At 42.3% G+C, this 20,786-nt stretch overlaps 1 protein-coding gene across 3 annotated transcripts in view; it reads left to right on the top strand.

Moving 5' to 3' along the window:
• Positions 1 to 606: 606 nt before the first annotated feature.
• The window catches only part of ifih1 (interferon induced, with helicase C domain 1), a 28,418-nt gene continuing 8,238 nt past the window's right edge, over positions 607 to 20,786 (top strand). For 2 of the 3 annotated variants that reach the window (XR_004220457.1, XM_031893273.1), the window contains exons 1-11: positions 607 to 1,254; positions 3,002 to 3,170; positions 4,389 to 4,541; positions 7,844 to 7,912; positions 11,931 to 12,160; positions 13,373 to 13,583; positions 14,378 to 14,595; positions 15,481 to 15,597; positions 16,196 to 16,319; positions 17,341 to 17,568; positions 18,250 to 18,506. Coding sequence is in view for 2 of the 3 variants with exons in the window: in XM_031893273.1 (XP_031749133.1) it covers positions 811 to 1,254; positions 3,002 to 3,170; positions 4,389 to 4,541; positions 7,844 to 7,912; positions 11,931 to 12,160; positions 13,373 to 13,583; positions 14,378 to 14,595; positions 15,481 to 15,597; positions 16,196 to 16,319; positions 17,341 to 17,568; positions 18,250 to 18,506 (2,220 nt within the window). In the remaining variant the exon portion in view is untranslated. The remainder of the gene's footprint in view (positions 1,255 to 3,001; positions 3,171 to 4,388; positions 4,542 to 7,843; positions 7,913 to 11,930; positions 12,161 to 13,372; positions 13,584 to 14,377; positions 14,596 to 15,480; positions 15,598 to 16,195; positions 16,320 to 17,340; positions 17,569 to 18,249; positions 18,507 to 20,786) is intronic. The other variant, XM_002933274.5, reaches the window with a different exon arrangement.

The following is a 20,786-nucleotide window of genomic DNA, read 5'->3' on the forward strand; positions in this document are numbered from 1 at the left end:
TTAGAAAAAAATGGGGTGTGTTAATTGGGGCGTGGGCACAAAAGTGCTGCGCGCGCCAAATCTTTTTGTCCCTCTTTTTATTTTTCAAATGTTGGGAGGTATGTTATTGTACCATCTCAATCTGCATGTCTGTGAGTATTATAACCCTGCGTAACATCTGTGTCTTGGACAAATAAATCTGTATTATTGTTCACCATAAGAACCTCTCTGGCGTCCATTTATACCATCCGCACTACACAGCCTCAGCAAGTTGTAGTTCAACTACACCCTCAGCTCCTATCTGACTTTCTCCCACATAGTGGAGGTCCATCCTGGGAAAGGGGGTCACATTTAACACATGCTCTACATCATCTACTAGCCTGGATTTACCCCTTTATATAAAAAGTATGTTCAGCACAAGCCCTATTCATTCACTGCATTCAAGTCAGACAAGGGGGTATAAATGAGAAACAGCCCTGCAGTAAACAGACACAACCTGCAGATTCGATTCCTGGTTAAGGAAGAAAAGTGAGAAAAGAAACAGAGTTGTAGTTGCCTCCCCTATGGCCCCATGTAGTGCCCTCCACCCCTTGGGGAAGCGATAGAGCGACAGTAGCGATCAGCTGTATAAACATGGGCTGGGCTTCCCCTACAGCCAGTATTCCCTTTCCCTATGTCAGAGAAACGAAACCGAAAGCGCAAAGTAAGGAGACTATAAATAGGCTGCGGGTAAAGTCGCACAGATAAAATATCCGGCGCTGCTGCTGCTGTAGTGGGCACTGGAATATCAGACGCGCGATATCCTGCGACTTTCTATAATCTGGCCTGAAAATGCCCCAGAACGACAGTGAAGACGCAAGGGGCATATACCTGATAGAGTGCTTCAGGGCCCGGCTGGTCAGGTACATCCAGGCGGTACCGGTACTGGACCATCTCACCTGGCTGGGCCGGGACATTAGGGAGCAGGTAGTGAGCAAAGCTCAGAATCAGGGGGAACAGGACGCGGCCAGGCTGCTGTTGGATCGCATAGTGAGGGGCCCCAGGGAGCCCGGCTGGTTTGAGGCGTTTGTCCGAGCTCTGAAAGACTCCCATTGTACCCAGGCTGCAGCCTACCTGTCCGAGGGGCGACCGACCCCCTCCCTGGAAGCCACATGGGACTACTATGAGCAGCTGCTTATTGTCCTCTACCCGGAGCTGATCGCCAAGATCGACCCCAAGGAAACGGCGCCTCTTTGTCGTCGAGAGGAAATCTGCAGCGATGAAGACGTGAATGTGGTGAGCGTGTGTCCCCTGATGCTTCCGGTTGTCTGTCTGTCTGTCTGTCTGTGCCTACATCTGTCTTTCTACATCTGCCTATGGCCTATCTGACTATTAATCTCAGTCTATCTATATCTATCTATCATCATCTATCCATTCATCTATCATTATTTTTCTATCTATCATCTATCTATCTATCTATATCTATCTATCTATCATCAGCTATCCATTCATCTATCATTATTTTTCTATCTATAGCTATCTATCTATCTATCTATCTATCTATCTATCATCTATCTATCACCTATCCATTCATCGATCATTATCTCTCTATCATTATCTATCTATTAATCTATCTGTCTATCTATTATCTATCTATCTATCTATCATCAGCTATCCATTCATCTATCATTATTTTTCTATCTATCATCTATCTATATCTATCTATCTATCTATCTATCTCTCTCTCTCTCTCTCTCTCTCTCTCTCTCTCTCTCTCTCTCTCTCTCTATCTATCTATCTATCTATCTATCATCTATCTATATCTATCTATCTATCTATCTATCTATCTATCTATCACCTATCCATTCATCGATCATTATCTCTCTATCATTATCTATCTATTAATCTATCTGTCTATCTATTATCTATCTATCCATCAATCATTATCTATCTATCTATAAACTATGTATCGATCTATATATCAATCTATCTATCACTCTATCTCTGCCTGTCTGTCACAGCGCCGTTACGCTGAAAGAATATGGCGCCTGTGACACATGCTGGAATTGCCCTAATATGAATGTAATGGCTGCAGTGGGATGAGGCGCATCTCCCCTTGGTGACCGCAGTGACCCCGGAATTCTGGGGAAAAATGCTGCATTGTTGTTATAAAGGACCCCCAGTGCCTAGTGTGGCGGTGGCGCCTTCAGGCATTGATGAGGATACTGCCAGACTGGGAGGAGGGTGAAATATCTCACACTCTCACACACACAGGAAGTGGTAGTGGGCACAATGCATTCTGGGTAAAAACAGAACATTTTGTACAAATTCTGCCCTGAGCACACTGCTGTGCCTGACCCCAGGGGTGTATTAGGACAGCACCGGAGCTACATACGCCCCTATGTCATGGGCACAATGTTACGCGCACCAACATAGTGGAAGTGATGTCACCAATTGGAGAACTGGGCAGAACAGGGAGGATTTCCACTGGAGGGCCCCGGGGTCTGCTGTATAGTTAGTTTAGCCACTAGCATGGTCATTGCAGTCCCTCCTTCTACCTTTTTTAAAAAAATACCTGCACAACACATTGGCGGGAGAGGAGGGACTGTTTGCACCGGGCCAGAAGATTTGTTTGTACGGGGGCCCGGTGCGACCAAGTTACACCACTGGGCAATGCAATTGAAAATTGATAAACAGCAGAACACAGTGCAAAAATGGCGGATTGTGGTCTTTTTTCCTCAATCTGCTTCTGAATGAGAGCTATAGATGACTTTTATCAGTGCAGCTTGGAACTACAACTCACTGCAGCAAAAGGCAGGCAGTGTACAGCAAAGGATGCTGGGAGAAGCACTCTGTCAGTCCATTACCTCACTGTATCCCTGTAGTTGTTGCAAAACTACAACTCCCAGCATCCTTCAACACTTTACAGGTACCAAAGAATTGTCGTTCTAAGGTTGAAGGGACCCGGGTAGCATTTATCCAATTAAAAAAAATAATAATAATAAATAGAAAAAAATGTGTAAAACTTCTGAAATTCCTGCAGATCAGTAATGTGACCGATCAGCACGGGAATCAGCAAGGAAGCAGGGAACTTCTGAACAGAATCATCAAAAAACAGGACTGGTTTTCTAAGTTTTTGACTGTATTGCGTACAATGGGTCAGAATTCGCTCGCTGATTACCTAACGGGATCCAACAACGATGAAAATGCAGGCAAGTGAATAGTAATTCTTTGAGCTTTGTTCAGCCTATTGGTGAGCTGCAAAATTAGGGTATTACAAACAGATTCACTTTAAAAGCCAAAATATGGGATAATCATTATCATTCGTATAAATCAAAAGTAATTTAAGGTGCAGACTAATCCCTCTAGTGGCCACAGAGGGGAATAACTACCAAATATACATCTGCACCAAACAAAAAGTTTAAAAAATATAAACTTTATTACAATCCATTAAAATAAACCCCATGTACAAAGACCTGTATATTTGGTATTACAAACAGATGGCCAATAACTGGGTCACATAGGGTACCGGCATTCTGCTGAGCCCCCTTATATTTTCTAATTGCCAGTGGCCACTCTAAAAATTTTGCTGATGGAGAAAATACAATTTGCTTATTATCTGCATTTAAAAGATTATATTTTCTTCTGTATTTTATAATTATAAGGCACTAAAGGAGTATTGATATGGTTTTACAATTACTATATCCCCTATGAGTTTAAATAAAGGCAATAAGTACTTATAAATAACCCAGTCTTTTTACCTTGGGACTATTCTGGCTTAAAGATAAATCTGTTATGCAGGGGGATTGTCTTCATAATCTAATTCAGGAGCTTTACCATATTTTTTTACCATATTTGCCCTGTTTTAATTAAGAAACAACAGAAAGGATAGATTTTTAATGATGAAAACAATAGGCAAAAGGCATGTTCAGCACAAGCTCTATTCATTAAGCTCATGTTAAAGTGGGATATCTATGTTTTCTGTTATTTCTAACAATAAATGAAGCCTGTTTCACTTTAGTACTTCTGTCACTTCCTGATCCCAACGAACTTCAAAGGAGCTGATAAAACTATTTACCAGTCCATATAAATGCCCCTGATAATGAGCAACTCAAAGGCTACTGTACTGCCTAGAGAAGGGAGGGGTTTGTTTGTTTGTTCAAAGGTAGACGGAAAGCTCTAAACAATTTGCTCTGTTTATAAAAGAAGGGGGGGTGGTAAAGTCAGTGAAAATAGTCCAACTTTAAATTGTTCTTTATAATGGCAAATATATTTTTAAAACAATAGGCAGAATTATAATTTCAAAAGATTGTAATTCTAAATCCTATTTATTGTTTTAATCTTCAGCAAATGTGTTATTAGGTGTATGCTGTATTTGTATGTGTATGCTTTATTGTATTTTAGACTATATTTGTTTTGTTTTATTACAGAGAGTAGTGGCGCCAGGCCGACAGTAGAGGGCGCTGATGATTCCTCCAGTGTTGCTGACATTAAAATGCAGCATCACGAGCTTGGAAGCCATGATGTGAAATGTGAAAACAATTTAGCGGAGAGCTCATTCGCTGGCAGCAATGCTACGTCCGGTAAGGCCGGCTGGATCTTGTTTATGCAGATATGGAATTGTCATCTGTAATTCCCATAGTAAATCATTGCAACATTAGCCATGGAACCGTGGAATACAATAGCTATGCTGGCACGCATTGGTAAAAGCACTTTGCACTTTTTTCGGTATCGCAGATATTGGTTGGTTTGTCTACAGGACACGGTATGACACAGAACAGAAAAGCTGGGGGGAACTTCATGATAGCAGTGGTGTAAAACTGCTAATACCATGAAAACAAACCCCTCTCCCCCCAAGAACGTAAATTGTGAAAGTGCCCCCTAGCTGATCACAAACTACCACCAATTAGTGATGAGCGAGTCTGTCCTGTTTTGCTGAAAAATATGCAAAACTGCTGAAAATTTTGCGAAACGGCAAAAATCTTGCAAAATGCATTGAAGTCAACAGGCCACTATTTAACACGGGACAATTTGTTTTCTCACACCAAATGCATTAAAGTCAATGGGCGACTTTTTTGGCTTAGTAATTTTTTTGTCTTGGCAATTTTTTTATTTGCGGCGAATTTTCGCCAAAGTTTTGTGAAAAAATTTACAGACGGTGAAAAACAGAATTTCACTGCAATATACTTGGGTCATCCCTTTGGGTGGAGAGAAGCTGCAGTTACTAAGAATGACCAGTAGATGATGCAGTTGGCATAGATTTATATTAAACCAGCAGTTTCTATGTTCTGGCTGGCAGTGGCGGGCAGATTATTCTTTACTAATACCTGCCACTGCATTTATATATACTGCATATTATAGACATATGGCAACATGACTGTGGGAATGTACATGCAATGTACATTCATTTTGGAACAATTGTTCATGGTTTTATATCTGGCAAAGGCAAGTCATATACTGATATTTCAATTTGTGGAAAGGCCTGGATTTGTGGAAAGGCCATATAAGCGGCGCATCTGTAATTCATAATTCCCATAGACACCCGGAGCATTGCAGTCCGCAGTACTGCGGTTGTCTATAGGAACTAGTGAGGCAGACGGTAAGCATGGGGAGGTGGTGGCGGGTGTGGGGCAGGCTTAAGGCAGCTGGCCTAAGGGAGCACTCTATTGAAATCTGGCGCAGGCTGGCCCCTGTTATGAAAGCCCCAACTGGCAAATATTTGGGTACAAGGGAGGAATTATTATAATCTACCTTCTTCCTGTGCCGCAATCACAGCAGCCATCCCTGGGGGTGCACTGAGCATGCTGGGATACCAGAGTATGAGCTACAGGGGCTTTTTTCTTGCTTTGCTCCCCTTTTGACATCTGCATTGCATCCAAAGGGGCAAAGACTTTGGGCAACAGAGAGATAGCAAGTTATTCTATAGGATTTTTAGGGGCGTATTTATCAAAGGTCAACGTTGATAACTATGCCCTTATAAATGAATAGAGAGAGAGACAGAATTCTCCTTTGGAAACAAGTGGTGAGCTGTATTTCACCTTTTCAAACATATGCTTGAGTGTATAAACACTGGTTACGAATATTTGCAGCCAAACCCCAATTGCCAATGACAAAGTGCTCCAGTAGGTGGCAGTATCTGCACAGCTCTACTTTCAAACAGTGCAGCCATCGGTCTCATGAGCTTGCAGAGTGCACATTAACTTTTCCATGTTCTATCTCTTGTCTTTTAATTATTTTGTATTTTAGTCCTCATTAGTTAGGATCTAAATTCGGAGGCACCAGATACACTTTCCCCACTGACTCATGCTTTAGCAGCGCCACTGGGGACAAAATAATTGCAAAAAAAAAAATATATATATATATATATATAAATACATATAGGGAATTGTAACATATAAGGAAACTGAATTCACAGAGAAGTGACCCTATGTGCAAAGACATAATGCACAATAATACACAACACTTTGTAAAAACTGAACTGGATACACAAGTGCTTACCTTTACAGTGGGGGTGTTACATTGGGTGCCCTTATGGAAATATGTAAAATGTGTGGAAATAATATCAAGCTTTAACTATACACTAGTATGGGGGGCTGGTGTACAGTCAGTCATCTACAGCAGCCAATACTCCCACCCGTTGCTTCCTCCCTAGTGCCTAGAGCAATATGATTTGTACAGTGGCGGCCTACGCAGGGACCAACATTTTCAATACAGCTTTGACTCAAGGGAAAGTAAAATTGAAGCAAGAAAAATTAAAACTGTCAGAAAATTTTCACTCTAGTTTCGTGAATATGGCTTTCTTTTTTGTACCCTGGTACAAATTTCTCTCAAATACTGTTATATAAGATTTAACAAGCATAAGCATAAGCATTTAAAGGAGAAGGAAAGGCTAGTAAAGAGTTAATCTCAAGCTGCAGGCATACCTTCAGTTCTCTCATTCCCATAATGCCTCACTCCTGCACAGACACCCAGACCAAGTGAACATGCTCAGTTAGTTAGACTATGAGTCAGCTTCCTGCTGATTGGCTCAGATCCACATTCCTAAGGGGGGGGGTTAGTTCTTAGCATTCTTGAGGGAGGGGGGAGCAGGAGAGAGGAGAGAAGTCAGTGCAGCGTTTCTGTGAGTGCTTATGGCTGTATTTACATAGACCTTTCTGATAAAGCTTACTTAGTTTTTACCTTTCCTTCTCCTTTAAAATAAGTGAATGTAAAGTTGATGGGAGAGTTATTCTAGCAAACATGAAGTAGTCAAGGATGTTGCTGAGGAAGTTGTCAGGAGAAAGAAGGAGGGCTAGGTGATGTTTATCTGGTGAGAAAAGGTGTAAGAAAATGTATCTTTTTCCTCACCAGAAGAACATTAGACTGACCCTCTTTCTTTCTCCTGACAACTTCCTTGACTGGATCAGCTCAGAAACTGACCAGCAGGTGGCGATGTTGTAACAAAATCCATTCATATTAACAGTACAACTATGCCTTAATGCAGTGATCCCCAACCAGTGGCTCGTGAGTAACATATTGCTCACCAACCCCTTGGATGTTGCTCCCAGTGGCCTCAAAGCAGGGAGTTATTTTTGAATTTTTGGTAAGGAGGCAAGTTTTGGTTGCATACAAATCCAATATGATGCCAAACAGAGCCTTCTGTAGGCTGCTATTAAGTAGCCAATTATAGCTCTTATTGGAATATCACTCTCACTGTATGTTTACTTAGGATTAACTTATCCTTTACGGATAAATGGCTTGATGGTTGTAAGATGTTCCATGGCAAACACAGTGATTAATATTGTGTCCCAGCACATTAGCCCAAGGCTTAGCACAGAGATGACTTATAGCTCCATGTACCAATGATTGCCACTCATTCCTGCCGATCTCTGCTTTTCTCTTACAGATTTGGACACGAGCTCTCCCGAGTTATACTGTAGCGCAGATATTGAAAGCCTCGAGATCAGCGATTCAGGTATGAGATCAGTTTCCATGTCTGGGAGTCAGAATTCTTCCTGTTGTGCATCAATAAATGTTTTGGTAATGCTTCACTGGGTAGTCTCCGCGTGCATTACTTGTACAAACACTGTGCTTACTATGTACATTTTATTTAGTAAAGGGGAACTAAACCTCATCTGAGCAAGTTTGCAATTTCTATACATAATTTTCAGCAGCATTTTAATAGATGTAAATGCTGCTACTTTTACACTGATAATACCATCCTTTCTTCCCAGCGGGTATTGAGCTGCTATACTGCCAGCCAGGGGGCTAAAGGGACTCTATACACATTGCTAATAATGCAATACATAAGACTTGTGTTGAAATACACTGTGCCTGTCAGGGCTGGAACTAGGGGTAGGCAGAAGAGGCAGCTGCCTAGGGCGCAACGAGTGGGGGGGCCAGGCAGCCTCTCCTGCCTACCCCTAGTCTTCCTTCTTTGTCATTGCCCCCGCCACTTGTCATTAGCGGTGGAGGCAATGACCGGTTGGATCGCCCCCCCGCACCTCTCCCCCCCCTCGCTTGTGCTTTTGGCCTTCACTGACCTTCCCCTCCTTTCCTTTGCCTTTAAATAAAGAAAACCTCTTTCTTCTTTAAGCAGCAGCTTTTTCCTAATTTTTTCCATTATAAAGAACTAATTGAAAGTTGGGCTATTTTCACTGACTTTACCCAACACCCTTCCTTTATAAGCAGGGCAATTTATTTAGAGCTCCCTATATACCTTTAAACAAGCAAACCCCTCCCTCCCCTGCCTTTGAGTTACTCATTTTCAGGGGCATCTATGTGGACTGGTAATCAGCTCCTTTGAAGTTTGTTGGGATCAGGAAGTACTAAAGTGAAGGAAAAGGCATAAAATATGTTCAGTATAAGCTCATGCTGAAAAGGGGTATACACTGTCTCTTTAAATCACTGTCCCAGGCACAGTTTTTCCATTTTAAATTTAAAGCTAGCATGTCATACTTATCAGTTGCATGGCTTCTCGCCTCTTAAAGGGGACATATACTTGCTTTCAGATGTACTACAATTGCAGCTCCCACCATGCTTTGACCTTTAATAATATGATGGTGACTGCTGGGAGTTGTAGTCCAACAACCTTTGAGTGATGTAACACTGCTTATGGAAGGTTTAGGTCTTTTCTAAGGTGGCAGTGTGACCTGAAGGCGTCTTTCTTAAGAGAACATTGGTAACTAAAAAGGCAGGCCTTCAGCATTCCGAAGCAGCACTAAGTGCTGGACATGCTGATCTTTGTACAAAATATTGTAATTTGGCTGCTTATTCAGCTTTGAGGTTGAGCCTAAAAATAAAAGGCCACTTCCTTGAAGCTTCTGATTCATGGGTTTGTGCCTCTCTTTCTGCTTGTGAAATCGGTCTGGGAGTGTGGAGCCGAGTGTTTGTCTTCAGAATACATTTACATGTATCAGCAGTGCAATAATATATTTATATATGTATAAGTTTCAAATGAGCCAAGCCTCATAAAGTGTCGAAACAGCCACAAGTTATTTTCCTGCTGATCCGTGCTTAGGGGACACTTCCACTGGGGTCATTTAATGTCTGTACAGGCTGCCTTTGCCTTCCAGGGCTATGTCTGGAGCATTCCAATGTTGCCCACAAATTTCTGCCTTTGCCTCAGTGACCAAGTCAAGTCCTTGCTTCATGTAGACCAGTGATCCCCAACTAGTGGCTCAGGAGCAACATATTACTCACCAACCCCTTGGATGTTGCTCCCAGTGGCCTCAAAACAGGGGCTTATTTTTGAATTCCTGGCTTGGAGGCAAGTTTTGGTTGAATAAAAACCATGAGTACTGCCAAACAGAGCCTCATGTAGGCTGCCATTCCCCAAAGGGGCTACTAAATAGCCAATCAGAGAGCCTATGTGTAACCCCAGTAACATTTTTCATGCTTGTGTTGCTCCCCAACTCTTTTTACATTTGAATGTGGCTTAGAAGTACAAAGTAAAAAAGGTTGGTGATCCCTGCTGTAGGGCAATAGTGGTGCCTGATAGTAGAACTGGATCATGGTGACGTCACAAGCGTGAAACCCTAGAAACTTGGGTTTTAGGCCGGGCCACGCAACGCTGTTGGGTGGCTCGCTGAGGGGTGAAACGCTATTGGGGGAGCAGCTGGGAACATGAGCTTGAAGGTCACTTAGGATAAAAATGTGGGGTGACTGTATTTGCAATGGCCTGCCGGTATACATGGAGAAAACCCTTGGGCCCCTGTGTTGTTGGGCCCACGTTACCTGGTGCAGCAGTAGAGCACTAGGGGGCCGGAATGCACTGGCGCCGGTATTCATGGGGAGCAGTGGGCCCTTCGTGGGAGTGAGGCCGGAGTTGTGGGCCCTTTGATCAGGCTTTCAGCTGGGCCCAGCCTCCCCCAGTCCAACACTGGTTATTTGCTGTGCTAGATATTAATGGAACTGTGCTGCAGGTCTGATCCAGCAATGCTTTATACATTTTTTTACATCTTTGGCTCTAGCTTCTTTGCATTAACACATTTTTATGTTTTCCCCTAACCCACAGCTGGAATAACTGTCTCCCTAAATGACCTTTGTGCAGCCAATGCTAGAGTTATATGTCAGAGTGTGCTGTAATTCTGCATGATCCGACTGCCTGCTTGATGTGTTGCTAGGCAACAACTGTGCCTTAGTAGCTTGGATACCGTTTAAAGGAGATGTATCCCTCCGTAAAAATATTCCTTTGCCCTCCCTAGCTCTTCAAAATTGGTAGCGCAAACTTAAATACAGTTGCAAAAGATATTTTTTACTTATCATTTGTCAGTCATATTTCTTTTATTCCACATACTATGTTATTGCCAATATAATATTATATTATCAGAAGGATGAATTTTAGGACTGCACCACTGTTCAGTACCTCCAGCCAGTGCCGTAGCTACTATGGGCCGCCCCCCACAAAGGGAAACTTCTGCACTCCCCCCCCCCCCCCCACTGCTGCCGGCCTGCTTGTTCATTAGCAGTTGCGCAAGGAAAATTAAATGCCAGAAGGGGCTAGCAAGAGTGACTACCATATAGTAGGCCCTTTGGCCTAAGCACTGCCTCCAGCATCTCGTATACTTAAAACAGGGGGCTTGGTGTAGCAGGCTGATATTGTGGGCATCATTGCTGTCTTGCAAGGTTTATATTAACTTAAAGTAAGTAACTAGGCCTGGGGAGCTTTGAACAATGCTGGCAACTTGATCATCTAGTCTTTGCATGAATTACTAACCTGCTTGATCTTTAAAAATAAAATTAGCCAATCATTTTGTGCATAGATAATGAAAGTTTGCTTCTTTTGGAGTCAATAAGTGCTGCTTCCCGCTTCTGCTCCACCCCACCCACCGCCATTCTCGTTCTGCTCTGCTACTTACTTTGCTGTTAAAAATTAAAGATGGCCGTGTGTTCCACTGTGGAATGCACTGACATCTTTCATTTTTAACAGGGAAGTAAGCAGCGCAGTAATGCTGTAAGCAGTAGTGGCTGAGGGCAGCTGGCTGGCTGGCAGGTGGTAGGGCCCACTGGGATTTTTCCCAGTCCAGCCCTGGTGGAGTTGCATTTTGGTTAGTGTTAGAAATAAGTGTTTTATCTTTGTACGAACTGGGAATGTGAAACTGCAATCTTGTCGCCATAGATGTAATTAATCTCCATTAATCTCTGTGCTACATTATACATTATACATTCTACATTGTTTGGTTTTATTTTTCTTTACATTCTTGATTCTTATATGACTTCAGGGTGCAACTTTTCTATATGCTATTATTGTAAGACAACTTAAATGAACCAATAAAAAAAGTTACAAAAAAAAAAAAAAGAATTAAGTGTTCTATATAGTAACCATGAGTATGTTGGGGCTGCCTGTAGACTACATGTAGGGAATTTACAAATAACAAATAACTGACAAATAACAACAAATGTACAAATAACAGTAATGCCCAGTGTCACTGTTTGTTTCTAAACTTCAGCTTTGTTAAGATGGATGCAAACTAATACAATAACTTATTTAGCAGACGAACAAGAAGAAACAACTGCCAGCAGAGCTTCCCCGGTACCCCAAATAACACTGAGAAATTATCAGATGGAAGTAGCAAAGCCGGCCTTGGAGGGGAAGAATATTATCATATGCCTTCCTACTGGCAGCGGGAAAACTCGAGTGGCGGTATACATTACCCGGGAACATCTATGCAAACGAAGGGAAGAAGGCCGCCTTGCAAAGGCAATTGTACTTGTCAACAAGGTAACTGTCAATGTTATAACACCAACACTCTTTATTTAAAAATATGGGCATTGGGGTCATGCTGTGATCTACCAGACCATGACCCCTTTCCTAAATTATCCCCTAATAGTAGAGGCATACCCAGCCTTTATTACTTGTGAGCCACACTTAGATGTTAAAAGGGTTGGTGAGCCATAGAAGCCTGGAAAAAGTTCTTTGGCGATGACAAATAAGGGCTGTAATTGGCTATTTGGTAGCCCCTTGTGGACTGCTAGCCTCAGGGGCCCATTAATTAATTTTTTTGTGGTTAAAATCACGATATGCGAAAAATTCGGAGTAACCACGATAATTTCTGATGATCGAAAATGTCATGAAAATTCTATCGGTCATACGAAAATATCGCAGTTGTATTCCGAAGGTCACAAAATTTTCGGATCTGAACGTTCGTAAACGGCGCGAAGCAGGAAAACTCCCGGTGGGCCCAGGTGTCAGTGGGCCCTCCTGCTTCTAGCAATTTGGCCTAATTCATTGTCATTACTTATTTTTCTATGGGAACAAAGAAACTAAATATATATAAGGATAGATTATAGTATGTAAAGATAAAAAAAAAATAGGAAAATAAAGAGACTGAGTAAGAAGTGGATGAAGAATTGTTTGGAATTGTTAGCCGACACTGGCAAGCTTGCAAGAGGATCTGCTTGGAGTAAATCTGTTCCTCTGTGCTTCTAAAACTTGCCTGCAAGCCAGAATTTCAAAATGGGCACCTAATTTAAGTCCACTTGGAGCAACATCAAAGAGGTTGGTGAGCAACATGTTGCTAATGAGCCATTGGTTGGGGATCACTGTTATAGTATTTCAGGGTCACCAGGTACCAAGCTTTTTGTATAAACCGCACTAGGCTCCATAGGGCATAGTTATCAAGGCTAGAAAATAGGATATATATGTCTTCCATGTCAATGTGCTTCGACCACATATTGCTTGACTTTAACTCTTAAGAATTCTCCTGTAGCATGATGAAAGCTTTAGCACAGCAACCACAGGGATGGATCCATAAAGGGGGTGGGGGGGGGGGGTACAGTTCCATTACTTTACATTGAAGTCTGAGGCATATGAAGGCCACTTTACCTTATACCAGGAAAATTGTTTGTATTGTACCTTTATACCTGCAGCTCAACCTTTGGTTAGACATCTGGTCCAATTCACCAACTGAGTTGATATTATCTGTCTATTCAGGTGCCTTTAGTGGAGCAGCATTACCGCCGGGAGTTTTATCCTTTCCTGAAGGATCATTATCAAGTCACTAAAATAAGTGGGGATTCCCAGCTGAAGAACTCATTCCATAAGGTTGTTCAGGAACACGATGTTGTTATTTGCACGGCCCAGATACTGGAGAATTCTCTCATCCAAGCTGCTGAAGATGAAGAGGAAGGTGTCCAACTGTCTGGTACGACTGTGGCAAACTATTTTTAATTCATTGTACAATAACTTGATTTACATTAACCTTGTCCATAGGAGATAAAGTTGTTTATTTTGTTGGGTTGGCAAAATAAGCAGAGCACTTGACTTTGACGTTTATAACTTACTTGCCTTTTCATGTTACAAAAAAGGTGATAAGTCACACATGGTGAATTTCCACCATTCCATTAGTAATTAAAGAGAACCTTTCTCTACTGACATTTCTAAAATAGGTGGCCTTTGTGCTTAGTATTCAAGTGCTCAGTGCTAGATATTTATATAATGCTGCCAGCAAGAGTCATATAAACAGAGTCGGATTGGGCTGCCACGCCAGGGATCCCACGCACACCCCCAGGGGCCCACACCGCACACACACGCCCTCCCGCAGGGGCCCCACACCTTCTCCAAGCGCACATAAGTAGACACAATCGGGGGAGGATGACAGCTGGTATCGGGTCTGGACCAGAGGGGCCCACCAGATTTTTCCCTGGTGTCCAGCCGACCCAGTCTGACTCTGCTTATGAACAAAGAACATGGGTGCTTCTTCATTACCTGGTGCTGTGCATGTTAGAGGTTGCCAATGGTTTGAGCAACTATCCCTATTTGTGTCCTCTTCACTACTAACACAAATAAGGATACGTTTTGGAGAAGACCACCGAATAATTCACCTTTCTAATAGCCTCTCATTATATGAAATTCTGGGAAAACACTGGTATTATGGTACCATACAATGATGGCGGTTTTAATTAAAAAAACAATGTTTTTTTGTTTTTTTTCATGCAGATTTCTCCCTCATTATTATTGATGAATGCCATCACACTCAAAAGGATGCTGTGTACAATAATATCATGATCCGTTATATAAAAAAGAAAATGCAAAACAAACGCAACAGCAAGATGGAAAAGGCACAGGTTCCACTGCCTCAAATACTTGGACTTACGGCTTCGCCAGGAGTGGGAGGGGCCAAGAACATTAAAAAGTCAGAAGAACATATTCTGAGGGTAAAAGGTTTTTGTGTAATATGACTATGTAGCAAACTTTCCACTGAATGAAGAAGGAAACTAAATATGAGGACATCTCTAATAAGTGCGTACAGTTATCAGCTTATCAATTACATGACTTTATTGGCCCAACAGTGAGTGCCTAAAGGTTAAAACACCCCAAAATTATTCTGTTCTTACTTGCCAATTGTACAGAACTTTTATGGGCCTCATGCACCAAAGTAGGTGCAACAAGAAAATTGGAACACTAAGGGCTATAGTTATCATGCTGTGTAAAAAGTGGAGTGAAGCATTACCGGTGATGTTGCCCAGGGCAACCAATCAGCAATTAGATTTCAACAGTTAGAAAATCAAAGCAACGCATCTGATTGGCTGCTATGAGCAACATCACCGGTGATGTTTTACTCCACTTTTTATACAGCATGATAAATATACCCCTTAGCTACTATAGATAAGCGCAGAGTATGGTGGCATCCATCGTTAAGATGGACACCAGAACATTTTAGGAGCTTTGGTGAGTCCCCCTTCCTATGTGAAGTGGGCTAACTTTAGAAAAGCAACATAGATAAATGGTAAACAAGGAACAGTACAAACTGTACCAAAACATGTGATTGGTTGCTGTGGGTTACAAGAAGGGCATTCTTTGCAACTTTAGGGCATCTCCACTGGACCACAGAGAAGCAGGTTCTTTCTACAACTGTCAACATGGAACTTGAAAGACAGGGTGAAGATTAGTTCTCATTGGAGAATCCTCTTGTATTTGTCAATAAGAGCAGGGGGTGCAGTGGGATTGTTCATTGGGAAGTTTGTATCACATTTATCAGTAACGCCCAACAGAAGGTTGGTGTCTAGTAGCCAATAACAGCCTTGTCTTTGCTATATCAGATATGCGCAAACATGGATGCTTTCAAAATCATGACCGTGCAAGAAAATGCAGAGCAGCTAAGAAAGCAAGTGAAAGATCCATACAAGGAGGTCAAGATTTCAGATGAAAAGAAGAAGGTACGGATTTGTCTTCATTTAAAAGACTGTCAAATTGAGGACATTTAGGAAGCGTTTGAGTTACCATGCCTTTCAGAAACTCTGCCTAAACAGAACCTTAGCACAGGAAAAAGCGACATAAATTCATTTGAACTGACATCCCCATTATTGGTATCTTGCCCTGGTTTCTATTGTAGTCTTCTTCCTATCATGATGTAGGTGTAAGTTCTGATGAAATACAATAGGAAGTATTTGGGTCACTGTGTCATTCAGAGCTTCTGCTTAAAAAGGACCCTTAACACACACACACAAAAAAAATCATTTGAACTGACATGCCTGTTATGGGTATCTTATACTGGTATTCTTCCTGTCACTTATAATGTCCGCAGAGATCTTTCATCTCTTTAAAGTGTGGTGGCTATAAAAATGTTTAACAAACCAGTTTTACAAATAGGTGTTTAGGGGGCTCATTTAAGAACATAGTTATTCAAGTCGAAACCCTATTCCCAAAACTTTGGAATAGAAAAACATCTTTACCACTGTGGTCCAGGCAATGTTTAGAAGGAAATGCATCCTTGTGCTGCTTGAGTTTTCTTATGATGTGTGATTTTTTTTTTAGAATCCATTCGGAGACAAATTAAAAGAGATCATGGGAAAGATTGAGGAGTATAGCAAGCTGTATCCCACATCTGACCATGGAAGTCAGTCTTATGAGCAATGGGTTATTCAGACAGATAAGACAGGTACGGTACACCCCTACAGAAAGAAATAAGAATAATCACTCTGGAAAAGAGGACATAAAAGTTCCCCAAAACCTTATTTGTTCCCCCAAGCTCTACAAAGCAGGTATTCCACACCTGATTGCTATTGCAAGAGTATTCTCCATTGAGAATCATTCCTACCAGTGCTACATCAGTCATGTCACTGTTACTTAATATCGTTAAATTACAGTGTATGGGCCTGATTCACTAAAGGGCGATAAAAATTATCGCACGCTTTTTCGCGTTAAAAAACGCAAAATAATTTGCGCGCGATTCACCATAGTATTATCGCGTGCGAAAAATCGCCATTTTCGCATGCGGTATTTCTCGCACTAGTTTTACCGATTTGCGTTAATTTCCGTGCTGAAAAGAATACGATCGCATGATTCACTATAACTTTTGCGCGCTAAATATCGCATTCGGCTATGCGAAAATTAACACCTACTACAAAATTTGCCACGCAAAACTTCACCGCACATCCAAAAATTGATACAAGTGTCAAAAAATAATAGTCACGGGCAACAATTTTTTTGCCCGCACAACATTTTTGCCGTTTCGTGGATCTTTCGAAAGATTTGCTAATTTTTCACTAAAGAAACCAGAACACATTTGCTCATCACTAGCAGTTACTATTTATAAGCATCTACTATTTATATGATACCATTTATATGTGGCTAATATTTATATACACCATTTATATGCGGCGACAATATTTATACACTATTTCTATGCTACCATTCATATGCGGCGATTATTCGCGTAATTTAGCGCATGTACCGGCAAATACCGCATTGAAATAGTCTTTCGCGAGTTAAATAACGCATGCAATATCGCGCGTAAAAAAGCGCAAGTATGCTTATAGTGAATCGTGCGAAAAAACGCCAAAATTAAGCCGCGGTAAAAATTTTAGCGCACAATAAAAATAGCGCACGTTTTATCGCCCTTTAGTGAATCAGGCCCTATATGTCTTAACCCGAATTTCTTTTTTCTGCTTTGAATCCAGCTGCCAAAGAAGGAAAACGCAAGGAACACGTGTGTGCTGAACATCTAAGGAAGTACAATGACGCCCTGCAGATCAATGACACCATTCGCATGACCGACTCCTTAATACATCTTAGGAAATTTTATGAGGAGGAGAAAAAAAGGAAAATTCTGTTAAACGAGGGTTCAGAGCACGTGGCGCCATTGAACATTGAGGAAACAGACAGATTTCTTATTGACTTATTTTACGGTATGTTAATACGTTATGTTAATATGCAAAATATTTGGCAACAACAGCTTAGTTAATAAAATGTGTGACATGATGTGTAGGTGTGAGGTCTATTGGGTTTATTTAAAGAGATACTGACACCAGAAATTAAACCTTTTTTACATCTATCATAACATTGTATTTGTATGACCTTAATAATTTTGCCATAAAAGTATTTGCCTGATGCTTTTACATTCCTTATCAGATCCCCCATGTTCCTCTATGAGGGGGCGGCCATATTGGTGCAGCAGGAGGCCGTTAGCATTAGAAGCTGTAACTGACAGGCTGAGAAGGGACAGTCAGGTTGGCAAAACAGTCAGGTTTAGGGACTTCATGTAGCAATTACTTACAAAAGCAGCTCTATCAATGAAAAATGACCAACATGACCTATAGGCAACTTTTTTATGTACATTCATATTTTGAAGAGTTGTTTTTAGTGTGAGTCTGGTTGCTAGAGTCATGTTAACCTTAGCAACCTGGCAGTGTTTTGAGAGAGAGACTGGAATATAAATAACAGGGAGTCTGGGGGCTTACTAAATATATATCCAGTTCATATGAGTATAATAATTGGTAGTTTAGTCAGAATTTTACATAATAAAAGAATAGTTTTTTTGTCTGCTGTTAGTGGTAAATGTTTTATATTTTTATCAATTCCCCACACAGACAATGAAAAGGAACTAACTGCAATCGCTAAAAATCCCAAATATGAAAATGAGAATCTATACGCACTCAGGTCATCATTGCTGGAGGAGTTCACCAGGAACGGCCAAGCCAGAGGCATCATCTTCACCAAGACCCGGCAGAGTGCTGTCGCCCTAAACCAGTGGATCAGCGATAATGAGAAATTCACAGAAGTGGGAATTCGATCCAGTTACCTTATTGGAGCAGGACACAACAGTGATTTCAAACCAATGACTCAGGTATGGATTATTGTTTGCATCAAGATTTTCTATCCACTCAAAATGGAAAGGGACGCATATTAAAAGAACAGTAACACCAAAAAAAGAAAGTGTTTTCAAGTAATTAGAATGTAATGTACTGTTGCCCTGGTAAAACTGGTGTGTTTGTTACAGAAACCCTACTATAGTTTATATAAATACCCCGCTGTGTAGCCCCGGGGGCAACCGTTCCTGCACTGGTACAGCTGGGGTGTTTGCGACAGAAACCCTACTATAGTTTATATAAATACCCCGCTGTGTAGCCCCGGGGGCAGCCATTCCTGCACTGGTACAGCTGAGGTGTTTGCTACAGAAACCCTACTATAGTTTATATAAATACCCCGCTGTGTAGCCCGGGGGCAGCCATTCCTGCACTGGTACAGCTGGGGTGTTTGCTACAGAAACCCTACTATAGTTTATATAAATACCCCGCTGTGTAGCCCCGGGGGCAGCCGTTCCTACCCTGGTACAGCTGGGGTGTTTGCTACAGAAACCCTACTATAGTTTATATAAATACCCCGCTGTGTAGCCCCGGGGGCAGCCGTTCCTGCACTGGTACAGCTGGGGTGTTTGCTACAGAAACCCTACTATAGTTTATATAAATACCCCGCTGTGTAGCCCCGGGGGCAGCTGTTCCTACACTGGTACAGCTGGGGTGTTTGCTACAGAAATCCTACTATAGTTTATATAAATACCCCGCTGTGTAGCCCCGGGGGCAGCCGTTCCTACACTGGTACAGCTGGGGTGTTTGCTACAGAAACCCTACTATAGTTTATATAAATACCCTGCTGTGTAGCCCCAGGGGCAGCCATTCCTGCACTGGTACAGCTAGGGTGTTTGCTACAGAAACCCTACTATAGTTTATATAAATACACCGCTGTGTAGCCCTGGGGGCAGCCGTTCCTACACTGGTACAGCTGGGGTGTTTGCTACAGAAACCCTACTATAGTTTATATAAATACCCCGCTGTGTAGCCCCGGGGGCAGCCGTTCCTACACTGGTACAGCTGGGGTGTTTGCTACAGAAACCCTACTATAGTTTATATAAATACCCCGCTGTGTAGCCCCGGGGGCAGCCGTTCCTACACTGGTACAGCTGGGGTGTTTGCTACAGAAATCCTACTATAGTTTATATAAATACCCCGCTGTGTAGCCCCGGGGGCAGCCGTTCCTGCGCTGGTACAGCTGGGGTGTTTGCTACAGAAATCCTACTATAGTTTATATAAATACCCCGCTGTGTAGCCCCGGGGGCAGCTGTTCCTACACTGGTACAGCTGGGGTGTTTGCTACAGAAATCCTACTATAGTTTATATAAATACCCCGCTGTGTAGCCACAGGGGCAGCCATTCCTGCACTGTTACAGCTGGAGTGTTTGCTACAGAAACCCTACTATAGTTTATATAAATACCCCGCTGTGTAGCCCCGGGGGCAGCCATTCATGCACTGGTACAGCTGGGGTGTTTGCTACAGAAACCCTACTATAGTTTATATAAATACCCTGCTGTGTAGCCCCGGGGGCAGCCGTTCCTACACTGGTACAGCTGGGGTGTTTGCTACAGAAATCCTACTATAGTTTATATAAATACCCCGCTGTGTAGCCACAGGGGCAGCCATTCCTGCACTGTTACAGCTGGGGTGTTTGCTACAGAAACCCTACTATAGTTTATATAAATACCCTGCTGTGTAGCCCTGGGGGCAGCCATTCCTGCACTGGTACAGCTGGGGTGTTTGCTACAGAAACCCTACTATAGTTTATATAAATACCCCGCTGTGTAGCCCCGGGGGCAGCCATTCATGCACTGGTACAGCTGGGGTGTTTGCTACAGAAACCCTACTATAGTTTATATAAATACCCTGCTGTGCAGCCCCGGGGGCAGCCATTCCTGCACTGGTACAGCTGGGGTGTTTGCTTCAGAAACCCTACTATAGTTTATATAAATACCCTGCTGTGTAGCCCCGGGGGCAGCCATTCCTGCACTGGTACAGCTGGGGTGTTTGCTTCAGAAACCCTACTATAGTTTATATAAATACCCCGCTGTGTAGCCCCGGGGGCAGCCATTCCTGCACTGGTACAGCTGGGGTGTTTGCTACAGAAACCCTACTATAGTTTATATAAATACCCCGCTGTGTAGCCCCGGGGGCAGCCATTCCTGCACTGGTACAGCTGGGGTGTTTGCTACAGAAACCCTACTATAGTTTATATAAATACCCCGCTGTGTAGCCCCGGGGGCAGCCATTCCTGCACTGGTACAGCTGGGGTGTT

The sequence above is a fragment of the Xenopus tropicalis genome, chromosome 9, assembly GCF_000004195.4.
Source record: "Xenopus tropicalis strain Nigerian chromosome 9, UCB_Xtro_10.0, whole genome shotgun sequence".
Lineage (NCBI taxonomy): Eukaryota > Metazoa > Chordata > Amphibia > Anura > Pipidae > Xenopus > Xenopus tropicalis.